Consider the following 16,145-nt stretch of genomic DNA (forward strand, 5'->3'; position numbering starts at 1 on the left):
GACGTTAATTTACCATGCTTATGAATGAAACATAAACGTCAAGGCAAAGCCTTTATTTCACAGTTATTACAAAAATCGTAAGGAAACTTGACAATTTTGCTGGATTCAGGGTTTAGAATAAAAGTCATGAATTTAGTATCTTCTTATTCTTTTTTTTTTTTTAATTATAGTTATTTAACTGTACTTCATAAACAGAACATTACTGTTTTATTAACTTTTCAACGGATATAATCAATTTTGCAATGGGGTAAGAATACAATGAGCATGTATTTATAATTTTTTTTCACATGCATTGCATACAAATTTAAATAGCAAATCTTTACAAACTGAATCAGAATTATATACACAATAAGAGGGGAAATGACAATTTCTGCTTCGGCGTTGAGCTTTAATTTGCCCGCGTTGAAATTCTCAGAAGCTGCGTCCCTTTCCATTGCAGAACCATTTCATTGCCATTATTGCCTTCAATCTTAACCTCGTACGACCCTTGCATTCGTCCCAACATTTCTCCTACTTCCATTAATGTCTCCTCCCTCAAGCTTCCACCCCCTAACTCTATTTCTGATTGAACATTCCCACATTGTCTCATCTCCTCCCACCTCCGAAGCCAATCCTCACATGATATATATGGCGCCACGAATAGATTCTCCATAGCTGTTCTTGCCTCTGAGAATTGGAATGGGAAATTTGATTCTACGGATTCTAATAAAGCATGGTAATGCTCCAAATGGCCATTAAAGAAGGACATGAAATCGGTGCTGTTTCTCAGTTTCTCACAGGCTTCTCCATCACCAAAAGATATAATTCCCCTGTTGGCAGTTGAGCTTTTGATGAAATCCTTTGCTACTTGTAGAAATTCCAAGACATGTCTCCTACTTCTGACCCTTCCCATATGTGGAAGACCCGCCATGCAATTGAAGGCCACGAAATTTCTCTTTCCATTTCCATGCCCACTCCTTTTGTTCAATTTCTTAAGCTCTGTCACCAATTCCTCGATCCTCTGTTCCTCCACCTTCAACTTCAAACCAGATGATTTGGCGTGTTCATAGAGCTTCCTTCTGATTTCTTCAAATTTCCATTGAGTGGAAACATAACCAATATCTGGACTCTCCTCTTCTTCCAATGTCATAACAGTCAGTTTCAAAGTTTTGTGCTGTTGAGCAATAGCCTCCATCAATGGAGGCCATTGACCCCCTTCTCCCATATCAAAGTCTATTATATGTATCACTTCTGAATCAGCTGGTATGGATCCTAGAATTACTGAATTGGCTGCAAAATGAGCAATTCTTCCATGTGGGAGGCCTTGGTAGATAGCCTTGAAAAAGTCGCGGAAGCTCCTGTAGGCCTCCTGTTTGATGAAACTCCCTTGATCTGCATCATCATGATTTTGGGACAAAATGAATGCCAGACGTTCAAGGGGATCACCAAGAGGGCTTACTTTGTGGCTGATGCGTCTCAGAATCACTTGTGCAAGTGTGTTCTGTCCTTGCTCTAAGACTTCTCCAACGGCTTCCAGAAGATGAGGAAGACTCAACTGGTTCTCCATCTCCATGTCTTCTCCTAGTATGATCAGTGATGGTGGTGCTTGTACTACTGTAGACATGCCTGATTGCTTCGATGTGGTTGGACTCCAAACATCTCTCTGAAAACACGGGTTCTGGGAAGCAAAGCTTATTCCCTCACCTTCTTCAGGGCATCCATGAAAAATACCCGGACTTAGAGAACTCAAAGTGGGATCAAAAGCATCAAGATCCATGGAGAAATCATCAATCAATGATGGGAGTTCATCAACAGGGAAATAGACATGATCAGTGCAGAAGACTCCAGAAGAAGCATCCTCTGAAGTGGGGAACAAAAGAGCGTCCACGTTGAAGTCCAAAGACTCAACATGATCAAAAGTTGAGCTTATGCCTTCACAGGACGACCAAGAATGCTCTATCTCAGGCTCCATCTTTATATTCTGGTTTTTCTACACGTTGAAGAGAAAGAAAGAGACTCTTGTTTATGAGTTGATATGGTGAATGGCCTCTCTGAATATTTATAGGCGAAATCAAAGGACCATGTGAAAACAAATCAGTATTCCTACATGGTAGTTAGCTTGCTAGAGGAGAAGAAGAAAGTTTGTCATTATATATACAAAAATTTGTTTCACAAGTACTCCTCATGTCCTTAATATAAGACATAATTCTTGAGTTGGTTTTGGTCCTAAATATTAGACCAATTTCTCATATTTATCAATTTTTTCTAAATTACCCATATGGATACTCCCTCAACCATAATCAAGTAGAAGAGGGAGAGGGGTATTAAGAAAGATGATTATGGTGTTTTAGGAAAAATGCATCACTTTTCTTATAATTAACTAACTTACCTAACTTCCTTAATCTAATCAAATTAGTTAAAAGGGTCTTATATTAGGGACTGGAAGAGTAGATTAACTTGCATTAAATGTGTTCTACATCTGAACTGATAGATTGTGTGTATTATTTGCATAGATTAGTCATTAATATCGATAAACAAATGTACTCGGAATATAATTTTGTATTAGAATAGATAATATAAAAATGAAGAATTTCGTCAATCCTTATATATTAATGACAGATAAGTTTGTTTTACGCCTACTTTCATAATTATGGCATATTTATATATATTCCTAGAGAGTGGCCATGGCAAGCCTTGAGTGTCTTGTATGAACCTCTGATGTTAAGTATTTGGATATTTTACGTAACAATTAATTAGTTAGTAGTATAACAATTAATGTCATTTTCTGAGGTCCAAAAAAAAAAGTCATTTTCCTTCACAATTACGTTTCATATCAGTAGAAAGTTGTTTCAGAAGCTTCACCCAAATGGCTACTTGTGCTTGAATGTTATGTCTTATAGCTTATAACATGATTTATAATAAATTTTTGTACTTCTTGGTCCTACATGTAAGATTTATTTTTATAACATAGGTCTTACATTTATGATTAGAGAAGTACTTTATATATTTCCCATGCATCATCCAAATATCGCACTAAAAAGGGTAATGAAGTGTGCAAGGATTATTGATTTGAACCTTTTTAGTCGCCTTGGGTTAAATCAAAAATAAAACCAAATTATACAGTAAAGCACAACTCGGGTCGAGTCTCTTGAGGAGCTTTTTATTAATTCCTTAGTTAACTAAGTGACAAAGAATTGAAAGGAGGGGTTGAAAAAGGATTTTTCAATTAATAAAACTAATTAAGAGAGTAAGAAATAAATCTAAACTACTTTTTTTTGGTACTTTTAAGAAAGAATGAAAAATGCAAATTTGAATTGTAAGAAATCAATAACAAGAATGCTCTTGAGGAATGAATCAATGACTATCCTAGCTTGTTTAATGATATGGGAGTAACTTAAGTGGTTAAGATTGGTTTATATAAGTTATTCCTTTTAAATTAATACTCAACTAGAACATTAATTACTTGTTAAATTCACTTCAAGCATAATTTCTATACAACTCGCATAAAAATCACACTAACAATGACTTAACAAAGGCATAAACATAAATATATGTATAAACCAAGTACTCAAACTTATAAATACCAATCCAAATCTCAGCAATTCCAATCCAAACCAAGAATTACAACTAGCAACTCTTAGCTTTAAACCAAATATAACAAACTTCAAACCAGAAATCATCAACAAAATAGTCTAAACTAAGGACTAGAATTAAACTCCCCTTTTGTAGCTCCCAAACTCAAGTCATTGAATTCAATCCCGAAGAGCACAGCGAACTCAGCCTCTCATAGCCTTTAACCAAGCTACAACTCGTGCCAAATATTCAGTAGCCATAGAGGATAGATGGAGGAGAAGAAAGATGAATTTGGAAGATTGAAATTGAAGTGTTGCGGTGGTGGTGTATGCGTGAAGGGAAGGGTGTAAAGGAGTGTATATGGCCGAAAGGGAAAAGGACGAAACTGGTGGAGAAAGAATTTGGTGTGGCGGCGTACGAAGGTAGCGTATGAGTGTGGTGTAGGTATGGCTCGGTGTGAAGGACGTGAAGGGGTGTGAGTGAGGGGTCCCTTGATTGTGCGTTGCGGTGGTATATATATATGAAAGGAATGGGGGGAGGTGGCGGCGTGGTCTTGCGTGTAGGAGGGGAGATATATCCGAATCAAATCTGAAGGAGCAAGGATGATTGGGCGGCCTCTTTTTTAATCCATAATAATATCATAATCTGATGCCTTGATATCCAAGTTGTTTGCGTCTCCAATTTCCTTTTTTTCTTCTTCTTCCTTTCAGCTTTCTATGATCTTTATTTCCTTATTTTTAAGGCCTGCAAAAGATAAATTGAGATACTATCATAAAACCCAAAATCAATTATTTAAAAAGAGATAAAAATATGATAAGATCTCTTATTAAATCTCTAATTTCATGCAATCAATATTTGATTCAGAATACTCACAATTAATGCAATTTATCTCACTTTAATTGATAAATATCTTCAAAAAGGATATCAAATAATATGTTAAAATCAGGATTTATCAACTATTCATTAGAAGAAGTCATATTGTTTATGGTTTATAAATATTATATATATTATTTTATTATATATAAATAAATTTACACGAAGTCGTAATCTCTTTTCTAATTGGCAAGCTTTTCACAATAAGCCATTGAGAAATGAACTTGATACACAGCAGACGATTTCAAGATTCAAATTTTTTTGTTAATAATATAAGATATAGATAATAATGTGATGCATTCACAACTATGCGAACAAATTTTGATGCTAAACAAAGTAATAAGTACCTGATAAACTCAATTATTTTTGTATTTTGATATCTTTTATATGGGTTTTGTCAACTTAATTAGTCTTTTTATTCTTAATTGATTGTTAATTGAGTTAATATGTTTTATTTTGAATTATTATTTTATAGGAGAAAAATTGTCATATTTTGGTTTAATTATGACTAACTGATTTTTAAGGGCAATTAATGCTATCTTATTCTTGAATTTTGATTGCAGGTTTTTGGAAGGCTTAAAAATAAAAATAAATAAATAAAATAATAAAAAGAGGGAACAAAACGGAACGTTTTGGCCCCCATCCCTAATATTCAACTATTCATACTCATCATCTTCATTGGACGCAAGGGTGCGAGTTGACGGCAGATCTAGAGGACGCGAGGGGCACTTGGCGGCTACGTGTGTGGCACTATTCATCATCTTCTTCCTCTCCGCGTTGCGCAACAGAACCAGAAGAGTGGCAGCCAACAGAGACAGAACGAAGGATCAGAAAACAGTGAGCTCACGGCAAAATCATACCTCCAGATTCCATCTTCATTGTTCTTCATGGCTGTACCAAATTGGAATTTTGGTGGAGCTATAGTGATGGTCAGGAGCAGCCAAATACTTCCAATTCTCTAGAGTAATGGTTATGGCTTGAACTAAGAGTTTCAAAAGGGAGTTTCAGCTCTTCCAATCTTTACTTCTTTCATTATAATAATGATTTTTAGGTCTTAGAATGAATTTTGCAATATTTGAATGTGTTGTAATGATTTATATTTGTGTTGAGATTGGTTGTAGCTGCTGGAATCTTTGATTAGATTTGACATTATACTGTGATTAACTTTAATTTCCTTACATTGTACTTGGTTAGATTATGTTTTGAAATTATGGTGAATATTTAATGGTAATTCAATGTGGCTTGGTTATTGGACTACAAATGTTAATTGTTTTTCTTTGGTTCTCCTTAGCTAATTGTGCTGAAACAGTTTCGTTGTAAGTAATTAATATGCAAGGTAGCTTGATGTTGATTATTCTAATTAAACTGAATCTAAGGGGTGACCCTTGGAGTCTTTTGAATTTAACTAACTCCTAAATTAATTGAAGTAATAATAACCTTAATCATTGTGCTAGAGGATTGCTTTTTCATTTGCTATCACTTGTTAATTCTCTTTATTTATTTCGTTCATATTTATTTTATAAACTAAAAATCCAAAAATTATTTACTCATTTTGCATCCTTTTAAATTTTGCCAATTAGTTAGTTAAAAAGAAAATCAATCCCTTTCCAAGTCACTGAGTCAATTCTATATTTTTGATACTTAGTTTCTTTAGGATTTCAAATAAAGACTCTTCAAAGTAAAATGATCCGAGTTTTGCACTATATTGCATTGCTTAGATTTATTTTTGACTAGGAATCCCAAGGCAAACGACAAAGGCTCCCATCAATACCAAAAACTCATAACTATTGATTTTAATTTTTTAACTTTTATTTTTATGAAGAATATTTTAATATGTATAAAATTTAAAATAAAAATAATATCTTAACTACTCCCTCTGCCCCTTATCATAAATCATGCGGTTCAAAATGTTACTTAAATTTGATTAAAAGTAGTAAGTGTGTAAGATATAAACATATTTTTCTAATTATATCCATGTTTATAAAGAGAGTACTATATGAGCGATAATGAGTAAAAGTTTATTGTAAAGAGATAATAAGTGAGATATTTTTAATAGGATAAAAATGAAAAGATTAGTTTGATATTTCAAACAAAGAGGAATTGTTTTTTTATACTCAGAAACACCAAGAGTGATTATTTCTTGTAAAAAGGGAATTTAAAAGGACTTTTTATTGAAAAAGTTTTGGATGAAAATTTCAAATCTGGACTTTTGAAATTATATTTCATCTTATTTCCACAACGATGAGAGATAGGCACTGACTGGTTCCCATATATATGCGTTCCTTTATCAATTATCATCCAATCAACTGATTCCCGTAATGGGTCAGCCAATAAAACATTTTACAATAATTCTTTCTTTATTTTATATATATGTATATATTTATATAAATATAGCCCGAACGTTGAAGCATCTCTCTACGTGCTATCAAAACATTAACAACTGAAAAAGATATTATTAATTAGAGTATATGTAAATTCAGGAAGATGCATGTAATGTTAATTTGCTCCCATATTAATTAAACTTTATTGTATGGAAGGTACATAAAGATTCTCTGTCTTGTCTAGCAAACAGCCAACCGAAAGTATTACTCAATAACTTGATACGTAAAAATACAATGATAAACGTCGACATACATAAAATATTTGCATATGAGGTATGGCTAGCTATCTGTAGGATGTTCTGTTTCATTCAGAAGTTGTCTTATTCATGTTTCGATTATGTGGCAGTCTCTGATTGAAGCTGACCATCATAACACTATCTTACCTATGATTTTAAAAGTATTGTCTATTATATTTTCGTTGATGTATATATTGTGAGAAGTTTATTAACCTAATTAATCTCATGTATATAGTTAGATAATTACTACCTCAAATCTTTAATATAAGAGCTAGTTTGACTTTTAATTGATCTGAAATATAAGATCTTAATCCACTTTTTCTTTTACTAGTATATTTATCCATTTTTTTGAAAAGTAATCTATCCATGGTAGTAATTGCATATGTTAAAGATTTCATCAAATAGTAGTTTTAGCTAATACACATAATTAGTAAAGGTATTTTAGGAAAAATAATACCTATTTATTACAAATAAATAACTTAACTAATTTTTTTAATCTCTCCAAATTAGTCTACTGGGTTTATATCAAGAACCGTAAGTAGTAGTAAACAATTTTTGTAGGACAAATTAAGGATATATGATTCAAAATTAGATTACATGACAATCACAAAACATAAAGCCCACAGAGGACTCATTACTGGCCAAATGTTTAACATGATAGTAGAAATTGCGAGGACAACGTAAAGCATTGAATTAGTATAGTGGTCTAATTACCGAAGCTGATTAACACTATTCATCAGAGAATAATACTTAACATCAAATTTTTTATATCAGGTATGTTAAGTTTTGCAATCACACACAGCTATGTAATCCATTTTTGAAATATTAACATTTAATAATAAACTCACATATGAAAAATATAAAACATATAACTTTGTGTGACTAGAAAACTTGATAGGATTTATATGAGTAACTTTACATAATTATTTTCCTTTGTTATATTGGTGAATATTGGAAAATCTAGAAGATATGTTATTTTAACTTAATGGCATGATCCATCAATTTACCCGTTATTTGCTCTTACATGCCTAGCTAGAGAATTTGCGGAAGTTTCCTATAGAGTAATATTTAATATTACCTCACACGATAAGAACTATACATATATATATATATATATATATATATATTAGTTGTTTGATTCGAAAGTAGTGCTGAGTGAAGGAGGAAGTTTGGAAGCGAGGGGTCTAATGCTGCATTATCATATTGGAATGAATCTTGACGGGAAATTCATAAATTTACATGGACACATATTGTAGCATAATTGCTATATAATAATATGAAATTTTGACCAAAGAATTTCGATAGTAACAATAGGGATTAAGAGTCTAGCTTGCAACAATCAGTCCTTTTAATAATTGGAAATAGACTTTGGTTTATCTATTCCACGTATATACTCTATGGATATCGATAATTGGAGCGTAGGAAATAAACTTTTTGCCTTTTTGTTTCAAGAAATCACATTATTTAGGCTCTAATCAATTTGAATCCAATCAGGTCAAGCCATGAGGATGTATTTGAATCACGACTTTGCTTGAGTAGAATGAACAAACACTGACTCACTTGAATTTATTACCCTTGAAAACGGAACTTTAATATATACTACCTTCTCTTCTTAATATAATAATTAATTGACTGATTTGAGTAGATTAAGAAAACTAGTTAAGTTAGTTATTTGTAATAGATAGGTGATGTTCTTTCTAAGATATCTTTGTAATCAAGTGTATTGATAACTAGAACTATCATTATTACAAGAACTACCTTGAAAAAAATAAATAAATATGAAAAACAAAATAGATTGGAGTCTTCTATTAAGGATCAAAATAAAAGTTAAATGAGCTCTTATATTAAAGCCCAGAAGTTGTGTGTGTGTGTGTATTCGCATAAATATTGATAAGATTAAGAATACTTAACATCAAGATCAAAAGATACTCACTTCGTTGCCAATGTAATTTGTAAAATTTTAGGAGTAATTAATAGTTTTTTTAATAAAAAAATAATCCCCAATCGATGAATAAAAAAGACTTGGCCCACCTTTTATTCTTCGCCAAATATATGACTATATTCTCACTAAAGAAAATAATCATTAAAAAGAGCTTCTGGAGCCACACAAAAAAAGTTCCAATATTTGCGGATCCAAAACCAAACAAAAGAAAAAGGAAAAAAAACCCTTGTCAGCCAAAAATCGGAATAAAAAACATTAAAGAAACAAAGAGCAAAAGGAACCAAAGCACACGAATTGGACTTCATCATCTACCAAGATTAGCATTAAAGAGGAAGAGGGCTATAATAACATCCAGTATCTCTTGAGTACTTTTCTATGAAAATTATCATGACCTTGCCCACCTTAAAGTAGAGTATGAAAAAATAATGAGATTAATTGAGGGCAAAAGTGGAAACATGAAAAAACTTTTAAAACATAAATTAGTCAGAATTCTCTTGATATATGTGAGTAGTATAATTTTCTCCTATGAAAAAAAAAATGGAGAGAACAGTTTTTTCTTACAATTAAACCCTAATCCCAATTTGATTGAAGCTTTGTAGGCACCCTCTGGGTCTATTCCATTCACCATCAATCCTCACTCTGGGCTCCCTCTTGGACTTGGGCCATCCCACATGGGCCCAAGAGTTCATGACTAGCTGCACAACCTTCAGGAAATGAATCAAAAAGAGGCGTCATGTAATCATATCCGACATTGACATGGATCTTGTAAAAAAAAAAGAAGAAGGACATATTGATATTGATCAATAATACCAAAGTCGAGTTATTAATATTATTAATAATTGTACTCTTCGTTTTTAATCAATAAAATTGATCCTTTTACTGACTCTTAAATAACTTAGCATTTCAAGTTATTACTAAGTTAAACATGCAAATATGCATATAATATTACTTTATCTTCAAAACTCAACATCTAATATAAATGACATCTAGAAATTGCCAAAGCAACTAATGCTTGGACAATCAAAATGCTAATTAATTTTAAAGATACTTTGATGATTCTTGCCAGAGGATTACTTTGAAAAGAGTTTTTTAATGCATTGTCTTACTTTATATATTAATTTGTTAATATCCCATTAACTTGAAAAAAGTATTATATGTTTATTTTAATACCCCGCTACCTTTATTACCAAAGGCAACAAACAGAAGATGGCAACGCAAAGCCCCAAAAGCAAACTTTTTTGTAAGTGTTTTCTAAATGACGGGGCCGAAGTTTGCTAAAATATAGAGTAAAATACTCTAAAATTCTATGTATTTTATTTTAATTACACATACCTTCTCTCTATTTTAAAAACATACATTTAAGTTTAAACTATTAATTTCACTAAGAATATTCTAAAAAGAAGCTTTTTTAATTAAAATTTATGTTAAATTACTTTTTGTTTACTAATTGACCATTTATAATACAAAATCCCTAAATTTTGACTAAAACTATTTTAAAGAATTTAAGTATTTTTCTTTACTTTAATTTAATTTTTTATTTTTACAAAATATTATTTTTTAATATTTTTATCATATTGGACCAGAAAATTAAGTAATTTAATTAATGTAAGCATAAAAAATTGAATAAAAATTTGATTTATTCTTTAAATAAATATACAATTGATCAAATTAAATAAGTTATAAATTTTTGCAACAAATTTTTTTTAGAAAAATTTACATTATAAATTTAAATTATTTATATAATTTTTCAAACTGACATAATTTATATTTTATGATGAAAAAATTTTAATGAACTCGATTGAAATTTTTTTAAAAAAAAGTAGGATTAAAAGCATTTAATTAATTTTTATTACTTTTTTATATTACTTCTTCTTTTTGTTATAATTTTAAAACTCCCCTCTCTAATTTTTTAAATAAAACTCACTAAAATCTTTCCTTCCTTCTCTTCTCTTTTCCTCCATTTCCTTCGTACCAGCAATACCTGAATGAATAATGGTTCTGATAAGCAATATACCTTTAACAACCATCAGTATCATGAGGGGAAGAAAGCAAAGAAAGACAAAGGAAAGAAAAATTAAGGAGGGGGAACATAAAGAAGTTGGAATATTAATAATTTTACATAAAAAAGTTGGAAAGTTAATTTACTTTTTACAAAACCACTCTTATCAATAATTTCTTAGGATTTGTATTTCTTAAATGTATGTTTTAATTTTAAATAAAGGTAAACTTTAAAAAAAATACTAATATTTCTTTTTTAGATGATAGTAATAATTCAAAAATCTTTTCTTACTTACTTTGTTTTTGCCCTCAATATGTTTTCTTACTTTCGTTGAAGGAATATGAAAATATTTTTATAATGGTTAATTTAGTGTCTTTTGGATATTTTATATAATTGTGATTTTCATGTCCGCTCATAATAAGTAGTAGTTCATGTATTTTCATTAAGAAAATTCAAAATATTCCTTTCTTTCATTTAAAGTTTTTTTCAAATATAAATAATACTCCCTTCTTAATTCTTTTCTGGTTTACGACAAATTTACTCTACCTTTCTTCCTACCAAACCAAGCTTTGAATGATTTTTCATTCTTAGACACTTACTCTTAATGTATTAAATCGAAAAGCATTTTGCAGTTACTTATACTTTTTAAAATTTTTAATTTGATACATTTATACATTTCTGTTTTTAATTAGATATGTTACTTTCTATAATTTTGTTCTGTTAATAGCATTAGTTTTTGTATAGGATCAGTGGTACTAATACTGTAAATTAAAGTATTTAATTAATATCATTCTTTCCTATTCTATTTGATTATGGTTGAAAGAGTATTCATAGAAATAATTTAAAAAAACTAATAAATATAAAAAATAAATCTTATATTTAGAATTAAAATTAACTTAATAATTCAGGTTTTATATTAAGAAGCAAGAGAGCGTAATAAAAAGCACGGATTGGAGGCTCGGGTCATACAGCACTTTATGACCACACGATTCCTGCGTTGCGTCACTCTTCACACGTCACTGCGTTCTTGTTTTTTCCTAACCAATCATGGAGTAAACCAAAAAGAGAATTATAACCAAGTCCCATAAAAAAAAATAATTATCAAAAGATTTCAATAAGAATCTCAACAGCCTATAATAATAAGTTTTATAGTGAGAATGATAACTTTTAAAATTTGTTTTTTAATTGTTTTTTTTATTTGGGACCTCATTGTAATTCTTCTTAAACTAAATTCCACTAATACGCGCTCCGGCGTTACTTTCTTGAACAGTAATAAAGATGGTTGTTGTTGGCGATGAATAAATAAATAAATTTCTTTAACAGTAGTAAAGATGGGTTGTTCTTGGCAATGAATATATAAATAAATTTCTTTGACAGTAGTAAAGATGGGTTGTTGTTGGCAATGAATATATAAATAAATTTCTTTGACAGTAATCAATATTGGTTGTTGTTGGCAATGAATAAATAAATTAATTTCTTTAACAGTGATAAAGATTAGTCGTTGTTGGCAATAAATATAAAGATTGTTAGAACTTAGGTGAAAACGTGTGTGTACATTAAAAAAAAAGTAATATCTATATCAAATTTTTTATATCTATTAGTCAACTTTTCTAATTATACATGATCATAATTACTATTTAATTATAAATTCACATGAAAAAAAATTAAATACATGATCATGTGTATTTAGAAATTTCGATATAAATCTAATTCATATGTATTATTCATATGTATTGCATAAAGTGTGAGAAATCAATCACAATGTTAATGACTTTTGAATAGTTATACACTACCAAAAAAAAAAAACAACTCATTACCGACAGAATTAACAACGAGAAATTATTCCGTCGTTAATTTTCGACGGATGACCTACAGAAATTTCATCGCTAAATTTAAGAACGGATTAGTTGCAAAAAAATTTCGTTGCTAATATTAGTGACAGATTAGCAATGGAATTTCTGTCCATTGCTAAATTCTGTCAGTAATCTGTCAAAAAATTTGTCAGTAAATATTTAGTTACGAAATTAATGACAAAATTTTTTCTGTCAGGAATTTTCATTGCTAATTCCTTCGCTAAATTGTTTGTCACAAAAGTTTTCGTCACTAATTCCGTTGCTAATTCTATTATGTTGCAATTCAGTCACTAATCCGTTACTAATTTTAAATTTCATTATTTTAGATTATAATCTTACAACAAATTATATAATAATATAATTAAGAATATAATGATTTAAATATATTTTTAATTATAAAATAAATTGATATATTTAATTGTGGAGTTCGTGTGAATAAAGATATCATCATCATTCATGTCATTATTAAGTATATACTGAAAATAGAAAGACAATTTTTTTAAAAAACTTGTTTATATTTCATTAAAATCAATTCCTCATGTTTATTAATAATAATTAAAAATATAATAAGAATATTAATAACTTTCTTATACAAACTGATATAAGAAGGAAATAATTTTATCATATGTATAATACATTAAAAGATATAATATATGATAGAAATTCAAAACCGAAAAATGAATTGATATGAACACAAACTAATATTAAAGTGAATTTTGAATTTCAATCATTAAACAATAAAATTTAATCATGATATAATTAATACTCATGATATAGATTGATTTTGGTCTTCAATACAAGAACAAATGGTATATACAAAAAATTTTAAGAAAATAAATTACATAAGATACATATACAAGTAGGAGAATATTGTTTATCACAATCTATTCAAATCATTTAATTTTTTATATAGAATAATTTATTAGATTTTATTATAGTAACTATTTTTTGAATAACAAGATTTTTTGATTAAGTATAAATGGTTTTCATCATATATATAAAACACATATAAATAATATAATATAATGTAACATAATACATATATAATTAAATTGTATATCTTATCAATGTTAATTAAAAAATAAAATTAAAAAATTATTTATGATTTAAAATTCAAAATTAGTGTCATTAGAAATTAAATTTATTGTTAGTTTTTAATAACATATAAGTATATCTAATTGTTTGCGTAAAAGAATATTATATATATATATATATATATATATTTAATTTTACATAATAAGTCAACAGATTCATTATAGCTCAACTAGTAAAGTTGCATGCACGCATAGACGAGATCCTGGGTTTGAACCATGGAGAAGTCACTTTGAGGAGGAAATTATATAGTGACGACATGTGGTGTCATAAGGTGACACGTAAAGTGGCAGCACACGTGGCAAGCAGAGATGAGGTCAAAGGGACATGTGGAGGTGGTCGGCGGTCATCGCCAGCGATGACGTGGCGATTGGTAGAGGCATTATGTGGCATTTTAATTTTTTTTTCAAAAATAGGTTTACTAATGGATTAGCTACGAAAATTTTCCGTCGCTAATTTGGAACAAAAATTTTCATTAGTAATTAGTGACGGAAAATTTCGTCGCTAATCCGTAGCTAATTAGTGACAAAATTTTAATTCCATCGCTAATCCAATTAGCAACAAAGGAATTAGCAACCGAACAAATTTCGTCACTAATTCTGTCACTAAATAAAAAATTCTATCGCTAATAGCATTTTTTTTAATGATATTTGATAAATAGAGCTATATATTGACAAACAAATTATATTGTTTCCGATTCCTAATATAAAATTTAATTTGCGATCCAAATCAAACTTTAAACTAGATTTTATATATTAAATACTAGAACAAGGTAGTATACGGATTACTACCTCTTATCTTTACCACAAAAACGAAATCACAAATTTGAGGATATTAAAAAATTAATTAAACTAATTATTTGTAATAAATAAGTATTTATTTTTTTAAAATATTATTATCAATAATATGCACAATGAATATAAATATTTTGGAAAAAAATTATAAATTTGAGAGACAACAAAATAAATTAAAGTGTTATATTTAAGAGAAAAGTGAATTTTGCGGCACAACCTTCAGTAAATGAGTCAAAAAGAGGAGTCATATACTCATATCCGACATTGATATTGATCTGGTTTAAAAAAAAAAAAAGGAGATATTGATATTGATCAATAATACCAAAGTCGAGTTATTAATCTTATTAATAATCGGACTCTTCGTTTTTAATCAATAAAATTGATACTTTTAAATAACTTAGCATTTCAAGTTATTACTAAGTCATGCATATAATATTACTTTATATTCGAAACTCAACATCTAATATCAATGACATCTGTAAATTGCCAAAGCAACTAATGCTTGTACCATCAAAATGCTAATTAATTTTAAAGATACTTTGATGATTCTTGCAACCGGAGTACTTTGAAAAGAGTATTTTAATGCATTGTCTTACTTTATATATTAATTTGTTAATGTCCCACTACCTTGAATTATATATATTTTTTGCTGGTAAAAAAAGAATTATATATATATATATATTTTAATACCCCACCACCTTTATTACGTCCAAAGGCAACAAACAGAAGATGGCAACGAAACGCCCCAAAAGCAATCTTTTTTTCAAGTGTTTTCCAAATGACGGGGCCGAAGTTTGCTAGAATATAGAGTAAAATACTCTAAAATTCTTTGTATTTTATTTTAATTAGACATACCTCCTTTTTATTTTAAAAACATACATTTAAGTTTAAACTATTAATTCCCTTAAGAATATTCTAAAAAGAAGCTTTTTTAATTAAAATTTATGCTGAAATACTTTTTGTTTACTAATTTACCAATCATAATACTAAATCCTTAAATTTTGACTAAAACTATTTTAAAGAATTTAAGTTTTTTTTTTACCTTAATTTTATTTTTTTATTTTTACAAAAGATTCTTTGTTTAATATTTTTATCATATTGGGCCAGAAAATAGTTAATGTAAGCACAAAGAAATGAATAGAAATTTGATTAATTCTTTAAATAAATATACAATTGATCAAATTAAATAAGTTATAAATGTTTGCAACAAATTTTTTCAAAAAATTTTAATTTTAAATTATTTATATATGATGAAAAAATAAGCATTTAAAATATTTTCTTGCCATCTAAACCTTAAGTTTCAATATTTTATAAAAAATTAAAATTATATAATTCTAAAATATAATAAAAATTAATAAATTTTATAACGTATTAAAAAGTTTGAAAATACATGTATTATAATTATTTTTTGTTGCATCAAAAT

General features: G+C 28.8%; 1 protein-coding gene across 1 annotated transcript; it reads right to left on the minus strand.

The window, feature by feature from the left end:
* Positions 1-388: 388 nt before the first annotated feature.
* LOC114742160 (nodulation-signaling pathway 2 protein-like) lies at positions 389-1,951 on the minus strand. The gene has a single exon (XM_028930420.1). The coding sequence runs from the start codon at positions 1,949-1,951 to the stop codon at positions 389-391; it is 1,563 nt and encodes a 520-aa protein (XP_028786253.1).
* Positions 1,952-16,145: the final 14,194 nt, after the last annotated feature.

This window comes from Neltuma alba, unplaced genomic scaffold (assembly GCF_004799145.2).
Source record: "Neltuma alba isolate B1F8T4 unplaced genomic scaffold, ASM479914v2 tig00003667_pilon, whole genome shotgun sequence".
In the NCBI taxonomy this organism is placed as follows: domain Eukaryota; kingdom Viridiplantae; phylum Streptophyta; class Magnoliopsida; order Fabales; family Fabaceae; genus Neltuma; species Neltuma alba.